Source organism: Uloborus diversus, chromosome 7 (assembly GCF_026930045.1).
Source record: "Uloborus diversus isolate 005 chromosome 7, Udiv.v.3.1, whole genome shotgun sequence".
NCBI classification, from domain to species: domain Eukaryota; kingdom Metazoa; phylum Arthropoda; class Arachnida; order Araneae; family Uloboridae; genus Uloborus; species Uloborus diversus.
The window spans coordinates 43,976,709-43,996,694 of record NC_072737.1 but is presented as its reverse complement, the minus strand read 5'-3'; the positions used below and the strand labels follow the sequence as shown (position 1 = coordinate 43,996,694).

The 19,986-nt window shown below is 32.2% G+C and overlaps 1 protein-coding gene across 2 annotated transcripts in view; it reads left to right on the top strand.

Annotated features, from left to right (window-relative positions):
• Positions 1-19,986, top strand: part of LOC129225712 (SR-related and CTD-associated factor 4-like) — an 83,878-nt gene that overhangs the window by 33,186 nt on the left and 30,706 nt on the right. For both annotated transcript variants that reach the window (XM_054860200.1, XM_054860199.1), the window contains 5 exons: positions 5,360-5,685; positions 9,997-10,178; positions 12,427-12,527; positions 12,621-12,728; positions 16,504-16,678. In XM_054860200.1, the coding sequence (XP_054716175.1) occupies positions 5,360-5,685; positions 9,997-10,178; positions 12,427-12,527; positions 12,621-12,728; positions 16,504-16,678 (892 nt within the window). The remainder of the gene's footprint in view (positions 1-5,359; positions 5,686-9,996; positions 10,179-12,426; positions 12,528-12,620; positions 12,729-16,503; positions 16,679-19,986) is intronic.

Here is a 19,986-nt window from a genome sequence, read left to right as displayed (position 1 = left end):
AAAAATACGTAATTATGGGTAATTATCATTAAGGAAAATGTTACAAATCATGTTTCCTGGAAAAGCAGTGACAGGGAATAGTAATGAAGGGCCTGTTTTGAACCCTCTAGAGCATTTTAGGAAATCTTAAAACCTTTAAAACCAGTAGCCTTGTTTTATAACAATTTTCAATTGTTGAAAATCCTTTATCAGCTTCATACTGAATTAATATTTTTATGGTTTCATGACAGTTCTTTTTTTCTATCATTAATATGATTCTGCATTGCTTAACAGGGTTTAAGCTGGGTTCAAAAGTTCTTTAGCAAAAAAGCTAAAATTGGGAGAAAAGTTTTAGCAAAATATTAAAATGTTACACATTGTTCTAAATGTCTCAGTGTGTTTCATCTCAAGTTGAAAATATAATTCAAATTTCTTTTATGACATCTTTTAAAAAATATTTTCAGCAGATTTCTTTTTAAAGGTAAAATAAAGAAAAATCTTGAATTTTGCTTACCATTACGAAGACACTTGTTTGGTTTTTAGAATGTTGTAGTACCCTCCTTGTAACACAAGTAATGGGGAGACATAATGCTGGAGAAGACTAAGTACTGCCTGACCTTAATAGTAATTTTAACGTCCTAGCTATGATTTTAAAAAGATTAAGTTGATAAATCGCCATGCTTGCTTCCTCTCTTGGATCAAATAGTTTCTTTTTTTTTTTCAATTTATTTTTTACTTGAGCAAAAATACGAAAGTACTTAGCTTTATTTTTACAATTGAGGTGGTGTTTTCGCATTTTGCGAAAAATGCGACCGTAGCGGAAACCCTGTTGCTTAATGTGTTATGATAACTCCCAAGTACAGTGAAACCTGTGTAAGTTTATCACTTGTGGTGCGCTACTTTAGTGGTCAACTTATAGAGGTTGAATTATATGATATAGATATAATTCTGTGCCTAGAAATAGCAGTTAACTTTACAGGTTTTACTGTATTAATAACTTATATAGAATTATATAAGCAGTAAGCTAGTTCTATGCATTCTTTAAGTATGCTCTTAAAAGAAAGATAGAAATTAAATACGGAAGAATCTTGTCGATAAAATATATAGTATTGGGGTGTCCAAAGGAAAAATGAAGGCTGCCCAAAGTATGGGCAAAACCTTTTTAAAAATCATATAAAAAGAATAACTTGGTAGGATCCAAATTTAGAAATTATTAAGAAGGAGAGTTTGTGGGCAAACTTATTTTTTATTAGTTTGTCTCTCACAACTTAGCATGCATAAACATAGGGTTTTTTTTTTTAAATAACATTTCTTTCTTTTCTTTTCTTTTATTCCTAATTCAACAAAATTGTCATTTTATCGTACTAGAGCTACGTTTAATTACCTAAAATTTTAATTTTTAAAAAGTGTGTCTATAATTATTACTTTGGTTTTGATGAAATTAATTTCTGAATATAGTTGAATGAACCCATACAACCATATAATATTGCGGTTTTTCTAGAGTTTAACCTCCTTAAACCTTTTTTTTTTCTCAAGGAAAATGGGCTTTTCTCCTGCAACGAACTTTCTTCCAAAACTCTTAATCAATCCTTCCATTAAGCCCTTTACTCCTAAATGTAATACCATGTATCTTAAAGCCTTGAAAATTAAAAAAAAATTAAATGGATTTTTTTGAAATTCCATCTTATTTGTTGCAGCTCTTTCTACTCACTCAAGTTTTTATCAAATTTCAACAATGCTTCGGTATGAAATCAGAATTCAGTAATTGTACAGTCCTGAATTTGTCTACCCTTCATTTTTGTTGTATAAATTTGACTTTACCTCCTGCTCGCTTAAACTCTCCAACCCCTGAAGATTGCTTTGACACCTTATTTGGTTCACAAAGAAATTAATTCTCTGCTAAAGAAAACATTTAAATCCCATTCCCTCTTCCACTCAGAAGAACAAAGAAGTTTGATTAAAGTATGCATTACAATAAGAACAAAATGAAAATATCCTTATATAAATGCATGAAAAAACATTTAATAAAAATATGCAATCTAATTAATGCAAACTCAAAATTTTCTGCCTTCAACCCAAAGAAAGATTGATTAGAATATGCATAACAATTTAAACAAAATAAAAAAGTCATTAAAAATTTTTTAAGCAAGTATACGTTCCTTGGATTTCAACTTATTTTGTACCAAATCGCAAGCTTGAAGTTGCTTGGGTATAGCAAATGGCCAAAAACAATGTTTACTTATTTGTTTTAAATTCAGTCTCTAGTGATATTTTGTTCTGTAGCTCAGTGCTTTAATTGAGTTTTAGTCTGGGATTTTCAGATTAAGAGGCGCTTATATCTCCTGTTCTTAATTGACAAAATTGGAATGTACAAAATTTCAAAGCAACAGATGCTAGTCTTCTGGACATGAGACTTCCAGAGACGGTTTCTTCGACAAGAACTTTTACTTTAACTCTCTTTGGCCCAGTGGTCACAAAAAAGGGCTCCAATTTAAAAAATCAAAAAGTCTTTTTTTTTTATCTTTAAACCACAAAAATTGCTCCAGAGGTAGTATTTTGTTCTCTTTAACGATCATGGGTGGCAACAATACAAAAATGGCTTTTTCTTTGTTCAAATCTCCCCAATTTTTATACAGTCAACTAATTTTCTTCATGTTTCCCCTGAGGTGTTCAATCATATTTTTGTAAAAGATTTAAATTCATTTTAAAATGTATAGACACGTTTCATCCCTACCCTAAGTGGGCTGTTTCAACAAATAGGAACACAACCCGCTGCAAAACAATCTTTAAAAAAGTTTTCCTGACTGTAAAAGCTACATCTAGATGATCAACTGCACCCAATCACAGTGTTTTTTTGTTTTTTTTTGCTATATTTCAAAAATTTTAATTACTTGCGCTGAAAGGGTTAATATATGGAGATATTTCTTCTGTTTTGGGTGTGTGCCGTCATGAGATGTGAATATGTTATTGGAATACCATGTCTCTCCACGTATACTCTAAAGTGCATATATAACCCCCCCCCCCCTCTCAAGAGAACTTCCAGAGAAAACCCAAATTCTCCTCTTTATCAAGAAATCTAATTTTTTACTTAAATCAGTAAAAAATTTTCAAATCGGTGCTCTTCCCTTATCTTGTCATTCTCTTTCTTTCTTATACCATGATAAATTGACTAAAAGAGTTTTAAAACTTCAATTCCGATAAACAATTCCGGGGATTTCCACAGATGTCACCATCTGTGTCCTTTCTCTGACGTAAAGAAAGACATCTTGAATTGTTTTTTAAGACTTGTAATATTTGTATCTATCTTTTCTTTAAAGCAATAAATAGCACATAAAGAATTTCTGAGTACAAAACTTATCTTATGCTTTATAAATTGCCCTTTCTGCGCACTTTTTTTTTTACAAATTTAATACTTGATATACAAATTGAAGGAAGATGAAAAGATGGTACTTTCAAGTCTTTAAATTTAACATGATAGAGAATTTAAAGATTTTTCTCTACGCCTTCTCCTTCCAGTAATTTCGGATCACCGTAACAAGTGTTCGGGTGAGGGTGCTTTAGCTTGGGCAGGCTTGCCCTACTAAAATTAAAACATATATTCGCTTCTGCTTCTTAAAAAAATTAATATGCAAAATCTTTGAATTAGTTTATATTGTATTGATTTGGAGATTTAAATATTGTAGTGCAGCATTGGGAAGGAGAGGGGGGGGGGGGTAAATTTTGTTCCGTACACTCAGAATTTCATAGTAATTAAGAGGGACGGGCTGAGAACTGGGTTTTTTCTCAGCATTAATTTGTTCTGCTAAACTATATCAAGATTTTAGTTAATGAGTTATTTAATGAAAATTTACATATATTCTACTTTTTCCTTTGCTTCTTCTGTAAATCAAATTTTTCTCTAACTTTCAACAGAAAGCTTAATTTATCATCATTCTCCTTCCCCCTGCATATAATTGGTTTTGAAGTACACATGCATCTCTTTTTCTTAGGCATAAAACTTTCTTAACCTCTTTCGTATACAATGTACAACATAGGGTTTCTTTTTTGCTGTGTATTTTCTTTGAATAGAAGCTTATCAAAAAAAAAAAAAAAATGATTCTGAAAAATGCAATAAAGAATATTCTGTCAGTTTAGTAAAGGACTTCTTTCTACAAAATTTAGATAACATTCCTACCTGTTTAAAGAGATTTAATTCTGATGCAGATCATGTAAAAACTTTCTCTTTCGGATAAGAACTTTTTATATGAAAATGTTGCTCTTTGACAAAATTAATTCATTTCATGGCCAAGAAAAAAATCGTCTGCCATAGAATTTGTTTACTTTACTTGCAGCAGATGGGAAAACATAAAAGAAGTTGTTATTCTAAAAGTATTTCACTGAAAGCATAATAAAATGCTCAAATATACAGAAGAAAAATATTTTAAATAAAAATATATCAATAGATGTATATTAGTTTTCCAAGAAGCAGGGGCAGCTAATTTGTTTCTCTCCCCCCCCCCCCCCCCCCCCCCCCCCCCCCCCCCCCCCCCCCACATTCTTTTCCTATTCTGATCAACATTAAAACTTTTCATGGCATCAGATGATTTTCCAATTATTTTTGAAGCCATTCTATGTTCTAACTCTTTTTGTAGTGGATGTGAAATAGAGGTTTTTATTAGTATTATTATTATTCTTTTTAATTTGATAGTACAATTTTGATGGAGAAGTTTTCTTACATACCTTGTGTAATAGTGAGTTTGTTTAAATATTTGGTATAATGCGTGTTTACTTTCTTTCAACAGGTTCTACTTAACCATTTTAAACTTGCTGAATCTTAAATAAGTTTTTTTTTTCCTTATGTTCACAAAAGGTAATTTGAAAAAGTGGCCAATTTGCCTTAAATGTTTTTTCATGTATTTACTTTTAAGAAAAGAATTGGAAAAAATAGTGTAGTCATTTCCCAATTTGTTTTTAGTGTTCTTTGAATGATTTACTTTTTTCACTTTTAAAATTAAATGTTAATTTTATTGAAAAAAAAATTAAATTGGTCATTTTAGTTAATCAAGGTTTTACTCTACTTTATTTTTGTATCTTAGTATTCAATTTTTGTTTCTGTAAAAGCACTTATTTTTTTGCACTTAAGTTTTCGCAGAATTATATGAATAGAACCAAGAGTTCAGAAATCTGCCATGAGAATATATTTTTGCAAGACTTAAATTTTCACATCTGCAAAGACGTTGCAAAAATTAAAGCATCTGTAAAAAGAGTGCTTTTACAATATTTGATGTGCTTTGCATATCAATGCCAATGGCAAACCTTTGTGTTACTCTACATGTTTTCAGTTCTCGAGCAATCTTAGTTACAAAAGAAATTTAATTGGTTTTTGCATCTTTCTTTCCAGGTTGTGCCAACTATGCAGTACGCAGATGGTACAAATATGTTATATTCATACGACAAAAGCCAAATGCAATTTCCTCCGCCTCAACCAGGAATGAACGTTTTAGACTCCCTATCAATGGAACGATCCTTTTCTCAGGCTTTACCTCCTGAGCAGCACCTTCTGCCAAACAGTGGAATTGATGAAGATGATAGGGTGATGTATAGTCTTCCTGGAGAACCACCATTACCTCCACAAGATTTCGACGAGCGTTCATTAATGATGCCTACGGATGAACGAGGGCGAAAAGAAAAATCACGATCTCGATCAGGATCCAGGTCAAGAGGACGGTAATACTTTTATATTACTTCTGTTAAAAGTAAAATGGTATTTTCCGATAAGTGTGGCATAAAATTAATCACATCACCAAATTTTACTTTTCTTGTCCCAAAAATATACTTAAAATGAATATGTTGGATTGAAAGACTGCAGCAAAATGTTTTTTTTCTCTTGATTCAGAATCAACGTATGCATTAATGACTTGAATTGGTTTAGTGCAGTGGTGCCCAACTTATGACTCATGCACCTGATGTGACCCTCAAAGCAGATTCATGTGGATCATTGTGTTCAATTTTAAGAAACAAAAAACATATTCTGAAACCCTCCAAAACTATTACCAAAGTTTGCTAATATATATCATGATATATATTCACTATTTATTTTTTCAAAGTACGACATTTGCAATATAAAAATTAAATATATTAAATATTCTTTTATTTTTAAAAATAGCAAAAGTAATATGCTATATTTATATAACATGATAGTGTATCATTAAAATAATGTAAATGATATTATATTCCTTTTTTATTTTCTATTCATAAAAGTATTAGTAATGTAACACTTTTAATTGGCCCAAGGAAGAAAAATGTCTTATGGATGTGTACTGACTATAATGCATATTTTTTATTTCTGAAATATATAAAATTCGGAAAAGTAGTTATCCAGAGAAAAATGAAGAGCAGCTAATGCTTAACGTTTTCAGATAAAATTAATAGAAATGTATCAGTTATGCTATATTTTATTTCGATAGATTAAATTATCACATTTTACAAGCACTGATTGAAAATATTGGATATATATCAAAATATCTGATATATATCAAAATGTTGGATATTTTCGATATTTTCAAAAATATCATGATATTTTCAAACCCTGACTATTACTCATCTGCATTCTGTGTTATGAATAATTATTGCAAATTTGAAGCCACTTAGTCTTAAATTGGTTTCTAAAAAACAGATGCAAACTTTGTATTGATAAAGTAAGCATGTAATCATGATGACAGCAATTTTTGCTTTAATCGCCATTTATTTTCCTTGTTTTCCTTAGTTTCCTTGTTGTCCTTTAGAATCAAGAACCATCTTTAAAAAGATGGTTCTTGATTTTAAAGGACAACAAGGAGGTATGCATTGAAAGAGCCTTCCCTGTCTCGTTGTTCTGGTTGATAGTGGTTATCAGCAAAATGATCACCATTTTTGTATAAGCATGAATTGTGATTCTCTTTCAAGGCTCCCAGCACAATCAGTGATTGGATCGGTTTAAATTGAGGTAGTCTTTCACTAATGACTAGTCAATAAAGTTGAGTTTATGAGTTAATCCTTTTGCCGAGTCATAGATAGAGCTGCCAACTGCTACAAAAAATCATAGTTTCTATGAACTACAAGGTTCGTACGCCCTTGAAAAACCTTGAAAAGTGCTTGAAAGAAAAAAGTTCATTTTCAAGTGCTTGAAAACCTTGAAAAAGTTTTAAAACCTTGAAAAAGTTTCTTAGTGCTTATATCCTCTCAAAAATCAACGAATTGTGCTTAGAAGTTTAAAAAAGTATTTCACCACTGCAATTTTCTGAACATGTGCTCAGTATGCAACATCGCGAAAAATTGCTTCCGTGTTTGGGATTTCGATCCTTTTGCATCTTGTAAATATTTTGATGTTTTTTACAACCGAAAGATATTTTGACATATGGTACCTTAGATTAGTTTATTTTTTGTTTAATTTCATTAATTAACAAAGAAATTAATTTGGAAACCATGACAACATTGAACTTACTCGGGTTTCGCGGAAAATTGCTCTTCTGTTTGAAATTTCAATCTTTTTGCATCCTGCAAATATTTAAATATTTTGGCTAATCAAATGTTAGTTTCGCATATGCTACCTTAGATTAGTATATTTTTTGTTTAATTTTAATAAAAAACAAATAAATTTATTTCATGGGAAACATGCCACGTCGAACAAACTCAGACTTTGCGAAAAATTGCTTCTCGTGTTTGAAATTTCAATCTTTTTGCATCTTGCAAATATTTAAATAAATTCACTAATCGGATGTTATTTTCATATTTGCTACCGTAGATTAGCATATTTTATGTTTAATTTCAGTAAAATATAAGTTTATTTTATGGGAAACATGACAACATTAAACTTAATTCGCGAAAATTTGCTTCCCTTGTTTGAGATTTCAATCCTTTTGCATTTTGTAAATATTTTATATTTTTGGCAATTAGTAGTTATTTTGACACTGCTACATCAGATTAGCTTATTTTATTTTAATAACTAAAGAGTTAAAGAATTTATTACCTTGGTCTTGTTTAATTATTTGCTTATTTATTTTTGCAATTTTGAATGATTATCTTTGCCTAATTTTTGGTCATAACAGATTTTTTTAAAAAAAATTTAAATTTCAGCAGTTGAGCACCTAACAAATTAACTTAAAGTTTGTATTTTAAATATAAAGTTGATTTATACAATTTTATTTATAAGTACATCATTTTTTATGTCTGCTAAAATAAATAAGGTGTATAACAGGGGTGGTTGTGTTATAATTATTCACTTGAAATCCAGTAGTGTTCGTTTTTATGCTTTTACCTCCCTATATCTCCAATTTTCCCCTTTTCCTCAAATGTTCAAAATTACTACTTTATTAAGGTTGTGGGTACTTGGAGCTTACTGAAAGAGACTTTAATCAGCAAAGGGGTAGATAGCTTAAGGAGGGTCATTCATCTTCATTTGGATCTAATAAATTGACCAGTACCAGCCTAGCTAGGCCCAGTACCTGTTGCTGGTTATCAACAGGCACTGGGCATTGTATTTCTATGCAGAATATTTTGACTTAATAAACTATTTTATTAATTGTATGCATAGCAAAACTTATTGTTGTACATATGTATATTCAAGTAATAGGGGTCTTAGTTTTAAAAATTATTCCCCCCCCCCCTCGCCCCATTTTGCTCTTTGAAACTTTCTGGTAATTTTTTATGAACTCACAAATCACAATTACACCTGAATATTATTGCCTTTCTAAATTTAAATTCTAATTTCAACAATAACCCATTTTTTCCCAAAATAAAACTACTTTTGTCATAATATATGTCAACTTATTGTGAACCTTTTCAATTTCGAAATATGGCTCTATAAATCTGAACTTGCACATTTAATGTCTATTGCAAGTTAATCAATGAAAGCTGAATAGGCTCAAGTTTGCATTCAGAGTATTTATCACTGCTTAAGCTGCTTTTGTATATTTTGAGGTGTAGAGACTGGACTGTGGACTTTCATAAACTTTTCTTACTTCCTAATTTTTAAATTTACTCGAGGACAGTTGAAATGCCTTATTGGCTGAACAGCTAATAAATACATACGAATAATTGATTTGCATACTTATAAATGATTTGCAAACCTAATATTTTTAGAACTTAATAGTGCAAACTGAAATAACTTTCTGGGTAGTATTTTTGTCCTAACCGCCCTTATATTGTAATAAACCACTGTATAGATATTGGAAATAAATGTTGAAACCAGGGGGGGGGGGGAGTGACTTCAAAAACTCCTCTCTGGCAATGCCATTGAACATGGGTATTTTAGTTTCTTCCCATAAAAGTTAAAAGCACTTATGAAAGGTTTTTTTTTTAAAGTATTAATTTGCTGACTCTAGAAAATATACAAACCTCTGACTGCTGCAACCTTTGAAAAACCTCAAAATCAAACCTCTTGGTATCTGCTTCTCTTTATGACCAAACTTTTCAAACATTTTCAGAAAAACTTTCAACGCAGTAGATCTTTCATCAAAGTGTCTCTCGTTGTAGAAAAAGCAATTTTGTTTTCCTATACTTTTTTGTATTATTGCCTTATTTCTATGTGTTTGTAGTAAATGAAATCTGCATACAATATTTTTAGTACAAATTTATGATATTGCCTTGAAAACGAATTTTTTAACCTTGAAAAGTACTTGAAAAGTGCTTGAATTTTTTTCTGCCTAAAGGGTATGAACCCTGGAACTAGTCCTGAACTACGATGCCACAAAAACATGTCCAAAGCTTAAAATATTTTTGAAAAATATACTTGTACTATTTTTAAATGTAAACGTTGATTATTCATTGTGTCTGTTATATTTGTTATTAAATGTATGGATTACCCCACCCCCGCGCAAAACTCTGCTGCTAATTAATATTTTCAAAAATTAGCACATCTAGTCGTACAAACAGAAGGTGCAGTTTGCACTGTGATGTTTATGACAATTTTATTATGTTCTGATCTTTTGTATCTTAAATTTACATGTTTTTTTCTGTTGGTTGGCTTAATAATTAAACAACTCATCTCTCTCTTTAAAGTGGAAAGCACAGAAGTCGCTCCCGATCACCACGTAGGAAAAGATCAGGATCACGATCCAGGACGCGTAAACGTTCTCGATCAAGAGAAAGGGAAAGAATACGAGAAAAGGAAAGAGAGCGAGAAAGGGAACGTGAAAGGAGGCGGAAGGGAATACCACCTATTAAGAAGGGCTTTATTAGTGGTGAGCAAGCTATTAATTTCTTTTTTCTTTAAATTGCATATGTTTTTTGCTGGAGTGTAAATATGTTTCACCATAATAGCATTCATTTTTAGCATTTTTGTTGTATTATAGACAGTAATTTTGCTCTTGTATACTATTTTGATGGTACAGAATTTTACTTAGTGCAGAAAAAACATTTTATTCTTATTTCATTATTGCCTACTAGTGTAGTCTGATATTTCCATACAATGTAAGAATTCCTTTAGTTATTGTATGGCTCTAAGAAAGCTGCTCAATTTGTATGTATTTTTGAATATTTTCTGATAAACGATTTATGTAAAAATAATAAATGATGCTTTAAGCTTGTTACGAAAGAAGAAAGGATTTAATCGAGCAACAGTATCTGATTTCACTAGCTCCGCATGCGCTTTATGTTCGAAATCTATATAATGGCCAAGAAACATGAATGTTCATACTATTACAGTAAAAAGGAAAAAATGGCTAAAAACAACTTGAAGTGATATTTATCATTCTTTAATAAATTTGAGAGTAGAAATTAAAGCTTTTAATGAAGTAAAGATTGCATTCCTATCTTAGTCCGAAGTTTAAGACATCGAACACAATGAAACAACAAACACATCGTACAACAAGGCACCCACCAACAATTTCTACTCGGTAGCCACCTGCGCACTCGATATCCTTCCAATCAGCGAGAGGCGCAAGTCAAGAGGCAAACGTCATCGTTCTGTTGCATTGTTAAAAGAATACTCACGTATTGTGAGTGTATTTGTGCCAAAAGTTACAAGAATCGATTATGTAATACAACAAAAGCCTTTATTGAGGCAAAAATGTTATGTAAATAAAACATTAAAAACATTTGTTAGAATAAACAATGAACTGGGCCATTGGGTATTTAAACTATTGCACTAACTGAAATAGCAGGAAAAATATTGCACTATATCATACCCTACGTCTGCTGCCTAATACTAACCATGAGTAAAAACTTTCAAGTAGTGAGCAAAAATGACTAGATGAAATTCAAATCTTATATTACCAACGTGGAGAAATTCAACTAAGCATCTTATAACTTGGAGGTATGCTGAACATTCTACTATCCTTCCTTGCCTTGCTCACGTTGATACAATCTCCCGAACTGGCTGTAAACAAGCCTTCACATGGCTCCGATGGCTAACAGATCACATACTTGGACAGAGAAAAATTGCCCGAACGTAACGGCGATTCCCCCTTAAGAACAGAAGTTCAAAACGACGTGCTCAACGCTCATTGGTCCACGTGTACCAAGTATGATCGATGTAACAGCTTCTGGAACATTCTACAACTTTCCCGCTCTTGAGAGATCGTGACGAGGGCGCCACCAAGTGGCGAAAACATGGAAGTACGTATTCGAACTTTAACTTTGATGGATGGTGTTTACAGGATGTCTACTGATATAACATGCGGCCGAATGCCGTAAGTAAACACTCAATTCTTATACAAATCTTTAAGTAGTAAGCAACGAGATAAAAAATAATATAGGGTGACTATACTATTAAAAGATAACACGTTCCTCGGATCCGATGCTAATGCGCGTGTGCGCACCTCATTCTGCTTGGAGTCACTGGATGGTCGGAGGATAAAACAACTTTCAGTGACTGCTAATCTGGGAGTTTTAATGAAATGTCCACTTTTGAGGGTTCAGAATTTTGTGAAGGGTCCGTTTTTAGGGGTCTGAATTTTGTAAACAGACCTAATTTTTATCTACATTGACGTTTGAATGTAGATATTTTTTTTCTATGGAAATTTCAGAGAATTTCTGTTCACCAATAAATTTGCCAAATTCGAATTTTTTTCGCCGAATTTACGATTTTATCCCATTTGGCGCATTGGCGAATGCTTAACGCGGTCCCTGATATTGCTCTTTGATTTAAAGATAACTCTTTCCACTCCCTTGACAATCGTTAAATAGGGGTTGTACTGTATACACTAGCTGCTAGGACTGCTAGATTCGCCAATTTATACTAGTTGGGGATGCCTTCAGCCCGTGCAATCTATATTTATAAATATATCCCAGTTTATTTATGTATAAATATAGATTGCACAAGTGCTCAATGTTCCAAGCTGGCAATTATGATATTTTGCCTGAAAAATTTTTTGATTTTTCATATGTTCAGTTATTTACATTCATTACTGTACTACAAATAATAAGGTTTTCTGGTATTAAATTACTCTTGAAGTTTTATGTAGTAGTATATTATAATTTTCTTTGCAGTGTGTAGTACAACAATTTGGCTTGGACATGTACCAAAATCCTGTTCTGAAATTGATATAAGCAGTTTATTCTCACCTTATGGAAGTATTTCATGCATAGATGTAAGTTTTTTAAATATTTTTATTCATTTTATTTTTAATTCAATCCTGAGAACTCATTATTTTGTTTCATTCTAATGCATATTTTATTTACAGATGATTCCACCTAGAGGATGTGCTTATGTAGTAATGGAGAGGCGACAAGATGGTCATCGAGCTTTGCAAAAATTAAAAAATGCAAAATTGCAGGGAAGCACTATAAAGGTATTCATTTTCACTTTCTTGATTGTTCGTTTGTATCTTCAATTTTGTGTGAAGATGAGCTAAATATTGATTTATTCATGATTACCATATGGTTTTTGTTTCAAAACTCCAGCCAGGCACTTGCTTTTTTTTTTTTTTCTTGTTCTGGCCTGTCAAGACTCCTTAATTTATCTACTGATTTCTCTATTTTTAAAATACAGTAGTACCTCCAAATAATGCATAATAACAAGACAAAGTTTTTTTCTCTGTTCTACTGTGCTAAAGTCGTAACTTATTTTCAGCGTGCTCCAAGCTTTCAGGGATCACCCAAATTGGGTCTGCTTTGCAGCCCCATTCACAAAATTCCACATCGCGAGAGCAGCTCATTCACAAACTTTCACATCATATATAATAGGGTTGATTGGGGAAGAATTTTTTTTCTTTTTACCGGAAAGCTTCTTAGACACATCAACATTTCCGAACAGAATTGAAATTTTATTGCTATGCAAAATATTGAAAATACTGCAAAATGTGCTGGATTTTTTTTTTTTTTTTTTTTGATAACTCTTAATATCTTGAAAAATCCAAATTAATAATTTATTTTTTAATTATTTATAATTATTTTTATGCAGCAAATTCAAAAATCTATTATCTTAAAATTTTTGCTTAGTTGCCAAGCTTGGTCATTCAAAAGATCAAAGTAGATAAGACTATTAACTGCCCAAGTTTCCAAAATCAGAATTAGATGCGTATTTTAATGCAAACTGTTAGAAATAACATAAAATGTGTCATAAGTCATGTGTTCTTTTAATTAATTAGTTTTTCAAAAGTGAAATTTCATCTGCGCAATTACCCTTGTTGCTTTTTAGGCTTTGTTGTGAGCTAAAAAAAACTATTGCATCTAAAATGCAGTTTCTTGCAAACTTCTCATTTATTTATTTTGAAACGATTCGAAAATCTATTTTAACTTAAATTTTCCAATGCATGTTTTTGTAAACAAATAGGTATTAAATAATATTCTTTCAGAATGTGCTGAGTATTTATTTATTTATTTACTTATTTTTTTTATGAAAGTAGTAAAAACTAACGTCCCCCTCCCCTTTCTTGTACTTCAAAACTTGGTGACAGTGGTATCCACTACACTAAGTTTTTTAAGTCTAATTTATTTTGAACCAAGGCCGAATTTGTCGCTAATATTTCAGCTGGTTTATTTTATTGACTAAATATTTCTAAATTATATATGTTTTTACTAGGTTTCTTTGAAAGTCATGGGAAATCATGGGTTTCAAGTATGATCAAATTTGGTACTGAAAAGGAGGATTTTCAGCAAAAAATGCACAAAATATCATTTATATGAGAGATTTTTCTGAGAAAAAAGCTTTGTATATGTTTGAATTTTAAAGTGTCACATATATTTTAATTTTAACCTGATAAAACTTTTTTCAAGGAAAAAAAGGAAATCACAAAAAATGTTTTCCTTTTTCACAAAATGGGGACCCGAAAAATAAAACCGGGATCAACCCCTAGCGTTGAAACATTCGAAGGACTAGAAGTTGAATTGGCACCATAATCTGTAAGCAGCATTTTAAAAACTAGTCCAGCCCACTAGCTTTCAAATGATTTGCAGCAATTTATACATAATTATGATGAGATGAATGCTTGTTCAGTGATGTTTGTCAAAATATAACTGAAAATAGAGAGAACTCATGCCGCTATCTTTGATTCTATATGTGATTATTCTGTTTTTCAGTTTTCGTTTTTTTTCTCTCGATTTTTTACCTGCGGGTAAAACTTCCTTGATGAATTAAAGAGAATAAAATTACCTTGTAAAAGAAATTTTTTACTTTTTCTGTGAGAGGTGTGCAGATAGATTAAATGTAAGTCCATAAATTTTTGGGAAAAGTGACTACTTCCCCCGCTTTTTTTTATTTTCTGGTGTCTGCAAAAGGTCAACGCAAAGCTTTTCGTTTTAGCACTGACTCTGGATCAACATTCATGAACTTCGAAATTAAATATCTTTCAGGGGTCGAAGTAGTCCTATATTTCCTATATTTTCAAAAAAAGCATCAAAACCGTCCTATATTTCCTATATTTTTCAAAAATGTCCTATATGTCCTATATTCCCGTTTTATACCATATATATCTTTTGAAAATAACGGTAAATAAACTTTCTGACATCGGATTTTTCGCTGAAAGTACGTGCCCAAACGAATTTCAAATTAAAAAACTCAACTGACTAAATTCTGCAACAGGCATCTTCTCATTGGCTACAGCAATGTGACATCACTCTATAGTGGGTGGAGTTTCGAGAACTAATGTTGAAGTTGTTTTAGAATTTTGCATTTGAGGCCGGGGGGGGGGGGGCAACAGCCGTTTGTTTTGTTTTCCATCATGGTTTTCGTTTTTGTTGGTATATTTTTGCATTCAGTGCATTTTCTGATCGGAATGTTCTAATTTTCTTTTTGCAATCTTTTCTTTTTGTGGAATTTTGGGATCGTGGAATGGTTAGTTACTTATGATGTTAAAACGTAGTTTGTTGTAATAAGTGGAATTATAATGGCGAAATCGCATCGCTTAACAACATTTTGTTTGGAGTTGTTGAACCAGGAGGACATTAATTCTACAAATTTTGGTGCATGGTGCACTAAAGAAAAAGATGATTTTACCGCTTTTTGCCATTTTCGCAATTGTTCAGTGCCTATAAGCAATAGTGGATTTTCGCAATTGAGGCAGCATGCTAAAACATTCAAGCATAAAGAAAACTCTGAAAAACGTCTAAAGGATCCTTCTCAAGCTCTGTTTGTTCTTAATACAAGTGGTAAAGGGTTCAGTTTAGATATAAAATCTAAAAGCAGTGGAATTAGTTCTTGAGTCATGAGTGAGGAAGAAAAAATAAAAATTATCTTAGTTCAAATTTTGTTTAGTTATTTAGTCTATAAAGTACACTTTTTTCAAAAATTATTCTTTCGACTACAGGAAAGTCATTATAGATGTAAGGTTAAAATTTGTTTGAGGTTTTTTTAAACAAAATCATTGATAAGAATAACTGAATAATATATGATATGTATTATGTTTGAGGTTTGTTTGAGGTTTTTTTAAACAAAATCATTGATAAGAATAACTGAATAATATATGATATGTATTATTTCTTTTTTCATAGCAAAATTATTCATATAATGTGTCCTATATTTGTCCTCTATTTGTTGTGGAAAATGTCCTATATGTGACAAGTCGGTCACTTCTACCCCTGATATTTACATCTCTTACAACCACAATAAAAATAACACTTTTTCAAATATGTAAAGTGCTTTTTTAAAGGGCTCCTTTATTGCCTCCTTTCGTTTGGCAAATTTGGTCAATTTCACCCTGTAGATTTGGGACTTTAGAGAACTTCAATTTTTGTAGATTTATTCATTTTTTCAACTCCAAAATATGATTTAACCTGTTCCAAAACTGCTCCAGAAATTCATTCTTGATTCGTAATGTAAAATGTATTTCCTCTTCTCTCGCAATTCTTATGTTTTTTTGTCTGGACAGTGTTTTAGTAAATCAGTTCAGCCAAGGAGAAATATATAATTTATGTATTTTGTTGCTCTTGTTGAAAATTAACTTAAAGGGGAAGGCAAAGCATAAGAACCGTAGTGTAATATTTGTATATCATGATTAAAGTTGTTTTCACATATTTAAAGAGAGCAAGAATCTTTCAAAGTAATAGAATTATTTTAAAACATATATTATGTCTGTGTGCCATGAAGTTCTGCTTTAAAAAATGTTCATAATAATTTTACTGTTTCAGATGGCATGGGCTCCTGGAAAAGGAGTGAAGGGCAAAGAGTATAAAGATTATTGGGAGGTAGACTTGGGTGTAAGCTATGTGCCATTTGAAAAAGTGTCTGATGACAGTGAAGCTTTAGATCTGTTAGAAGAAGGTGGATTTATAGATGAAGATTCCTTACCTGACCACTTAAGAGGTAAAATACGTATACATATTTAATAATTAGCTGACGAGATGATGCAATTGTAGAGAAATTATTCTTGATTTTTTTTTTTTTTTTTTTTTTGTATTGGAAAAAGGGGTTCCTTGTAATTCGAGAGGCAAAAATTACGAACTCGTCAGTAGTAGCGATATTTACATTAAAAAGAAACTTCACTTTTAGCATGTGCCATAACTTTCAGCACAATGTCAGTTTTACAGGAATTACATAATAATTTAAATTTTTAATTGATTTGAAATTACTACAAGACCTTATGCTTCCTATGTATAATGGATGGCATTCTCAAAACTTTCCCGACCTTCACAAAAATGGGCCATTCATTTTCCCTATGATTTGTTGAACACAGTCTTCTTGATATAATGCTAACAACTTACAATAATTATCCGCTAGTTAACTCGTATTGGACCATTGTCCTATAAACAGGATAGCTGGAATAAACAAGCATAAACAACAAATAAAGAGATGAATTTATCCAAACTTTGTCACAAACCTTTTTTGACAAACATGTATAATATACAAGCAAAAGTCTGATGATTAAATTTAATTAAAATTGGGAAATAACCAATAAAATTAACACTTCAAAAACCTTAATTACTCATGATTAATTAAAATGTATACATTTCATTAAAAATAAATGTAAGGATTTATTTTTGAAATAGAAGGACAGTGCTATTGTTATGAATAAAAATATTTGTCATGTTGCGCGCGATTAATTTTGTGAAATCATACGAAAACCAAAGAGAAAGCGATTTTAGGCCGTGGAAGTGGAAGCATCGCTGCCGCGCATAACCTCAGACCAACGACTGCCTTGAATGCCCAAGAACAAAAATTTAAAAGAGACTTACCCGGGGGGTGGTGTTTGTTGACGATAGAAAACACAAAATTAATTACCACACATTCTTTATTCTACGTTCTTTCCATGAAGACAGGCACTAGGCATGGTGATCACCAGAACATTTCACTTAGTATAAAAAAAAAAACAAATGCGAGGAATACAGTCTTAAGAGTTCATGAATGGAGCTGGGTTTTGTTGCTAAGTTCGTTAACGATCAAAAAAAGGTAGAGTTCTCGCGGAGGGTGGTAGAATATTTAAATTGAAATGGACGAAGGACGTACAGTTCGCTATGAATATGGTGGGATGTTATCGAGGGATGGCTTTTGATAAAAAAAAAAATGTCCGTTGCAGGCCGATGTACGTTGAGACGAAAATGGTGCAGGCTGTAATCACCATGGTGACAACGTTGAGCTCGTCACACGCTTAAAAAGGAATCAGGATACATTCAAGGTAAATGCGGATCCATGCCGTCACCTCATGGTATGTAGATCATCGAAGAAGTAGTTACATTAAGGGGACGATTCAGGTGCACTCTGCGTGCCGCCATCGGACGCCATCATTCAAACAGGTGATGGATCATCAATGCACTCATCTTCAGCTGCGACGAAGTACGGTCTTGATTAATATATTTCAAACATATATGAAAAAATGAAACGTTCACCTCATGTTGAGGTTATTAACGATTTTGCGGCGAGCAACGGCCGTCCCCAGACGCCGTGCACCGATGCTTCATTATCGCCATCGTAGAACAAAAACCGGAGCCGCAGAAAATGCGACCGAGCGGACAGAGAGCAGCAAGTAGAGTGAAGTGGGGTGGAAAAATGAATCGGCAAATGAGCGATCAGATCAGGGTACGCGGTGATGCGCGGGAACCAATGAGTGCGTTTGGCGCCCAAACAACGAAGGGAAGGGGACGCTACGCCATTTTAATGGCCGACAAGAAGATGCAAAAAATCGGATCGACGCTTGAAAAATTGACAAAAAGCTAAACGACGGGAAAAGTGAATAAGTCATATTTTGATATCGTAAAGTGTGCGAAATTTAACGGGGGAACGCGGGGAAAACGTGGAATGCACAAGAAAATAAAAAAACAACAAAATGGGGGAAGAAAACGATTAAAATGACCGAAAACATGGGAAAAATGTAAATGGGTAAAAAATGTGATATGCATTATCACATACACTGGCAAAGCAAAAGAAAAAAAAAGAGAAAAAAAAGAAAATTTTAAGTCCAGCTCCAATTTACCGAAACTTTACACAACAAATTCATACATCATATATATTCAAATGCATAAAGAGTTGTAACATCCAAAAAAAACATGGGATACAGTTTTATACTATCGTCAAGGTAGAAAATGGGTAAGTCAAAGAAAATGAACTGTTTGCATTTTCTTTTTGCATGTCATGATTGCACCCTGCTCACAAAACAATTTGCCACACACGACCAACCAAAAGGACAAAAAAGTACACACAGTTGTGATTACATGAACAACACATAGCATACCAAGAGTTAAAAATATAAACATTCAAAAAAAGTTCACAACAACCCAACACATGTAGAAGGTATGAATACAAAAAAAATGCAATAACCCTCAAATATGACCATTCTCGATATGCATTAAATTATACAGGAACATATTAATGCACAAAAAACATTAGAATCATTATCTTGACTATCTATGTCAAGTGTTACACATTAGGGTAACATGAGTAAAAAATTTCAAGTAGAAATTTTTTTTTTTTTTTTTTGTAAACAGTTCATATTGTTAAAGAGTTCAACAGCGTAGTGCACCAAATTACCAGGAGCACACTGAGTACTAAATTTGTATTTGAAAAAAAATTGAATGTTGAAGACACACTAAGATTGAGACGGACAAATTCATAAGCATGAAGAGTAAGACATAATAAGGAAAACCGGTTGTAGATATTAGGACATAATCGAGAGATTGACATTATTATGTGGAGGAAAAATTGTTACGCACATGTTGACATACATATGTTGGTACCAACAGCAAAAAATATGACAGCGTCCTGTCATACGTAAAAATTAAAAAAACACATAAGAATACATTTCAAAAAATAGAAAAAATGAGATCGACTTGCCGTGTATTAACAATACATTCTCATCACAGTGCCCCTCAATGAAAACAAACATAGGGGAGAAAAAAATTACGTTCGTAAAAGACATAGAGAGAGTCACAAGCAAAATGATACGGATTCCGGAATTACAATCACGACCAGCACGACTGCCCGTACATAACAGCAAGTGGCACACCCTATGATTAAATTACTTACAACTACGGAGAAAGTAACGGGTTTGTTGACTGGGATGCTGAGGTTGGTGGGACACATTGTTATCTGTGTTAACAGACATTAAATTGCTTTTGCGAGGTGGGGCTAAACGTAAACGATTGACATGAATTACAAAAGGTTGCGCGGAGTCATCACCT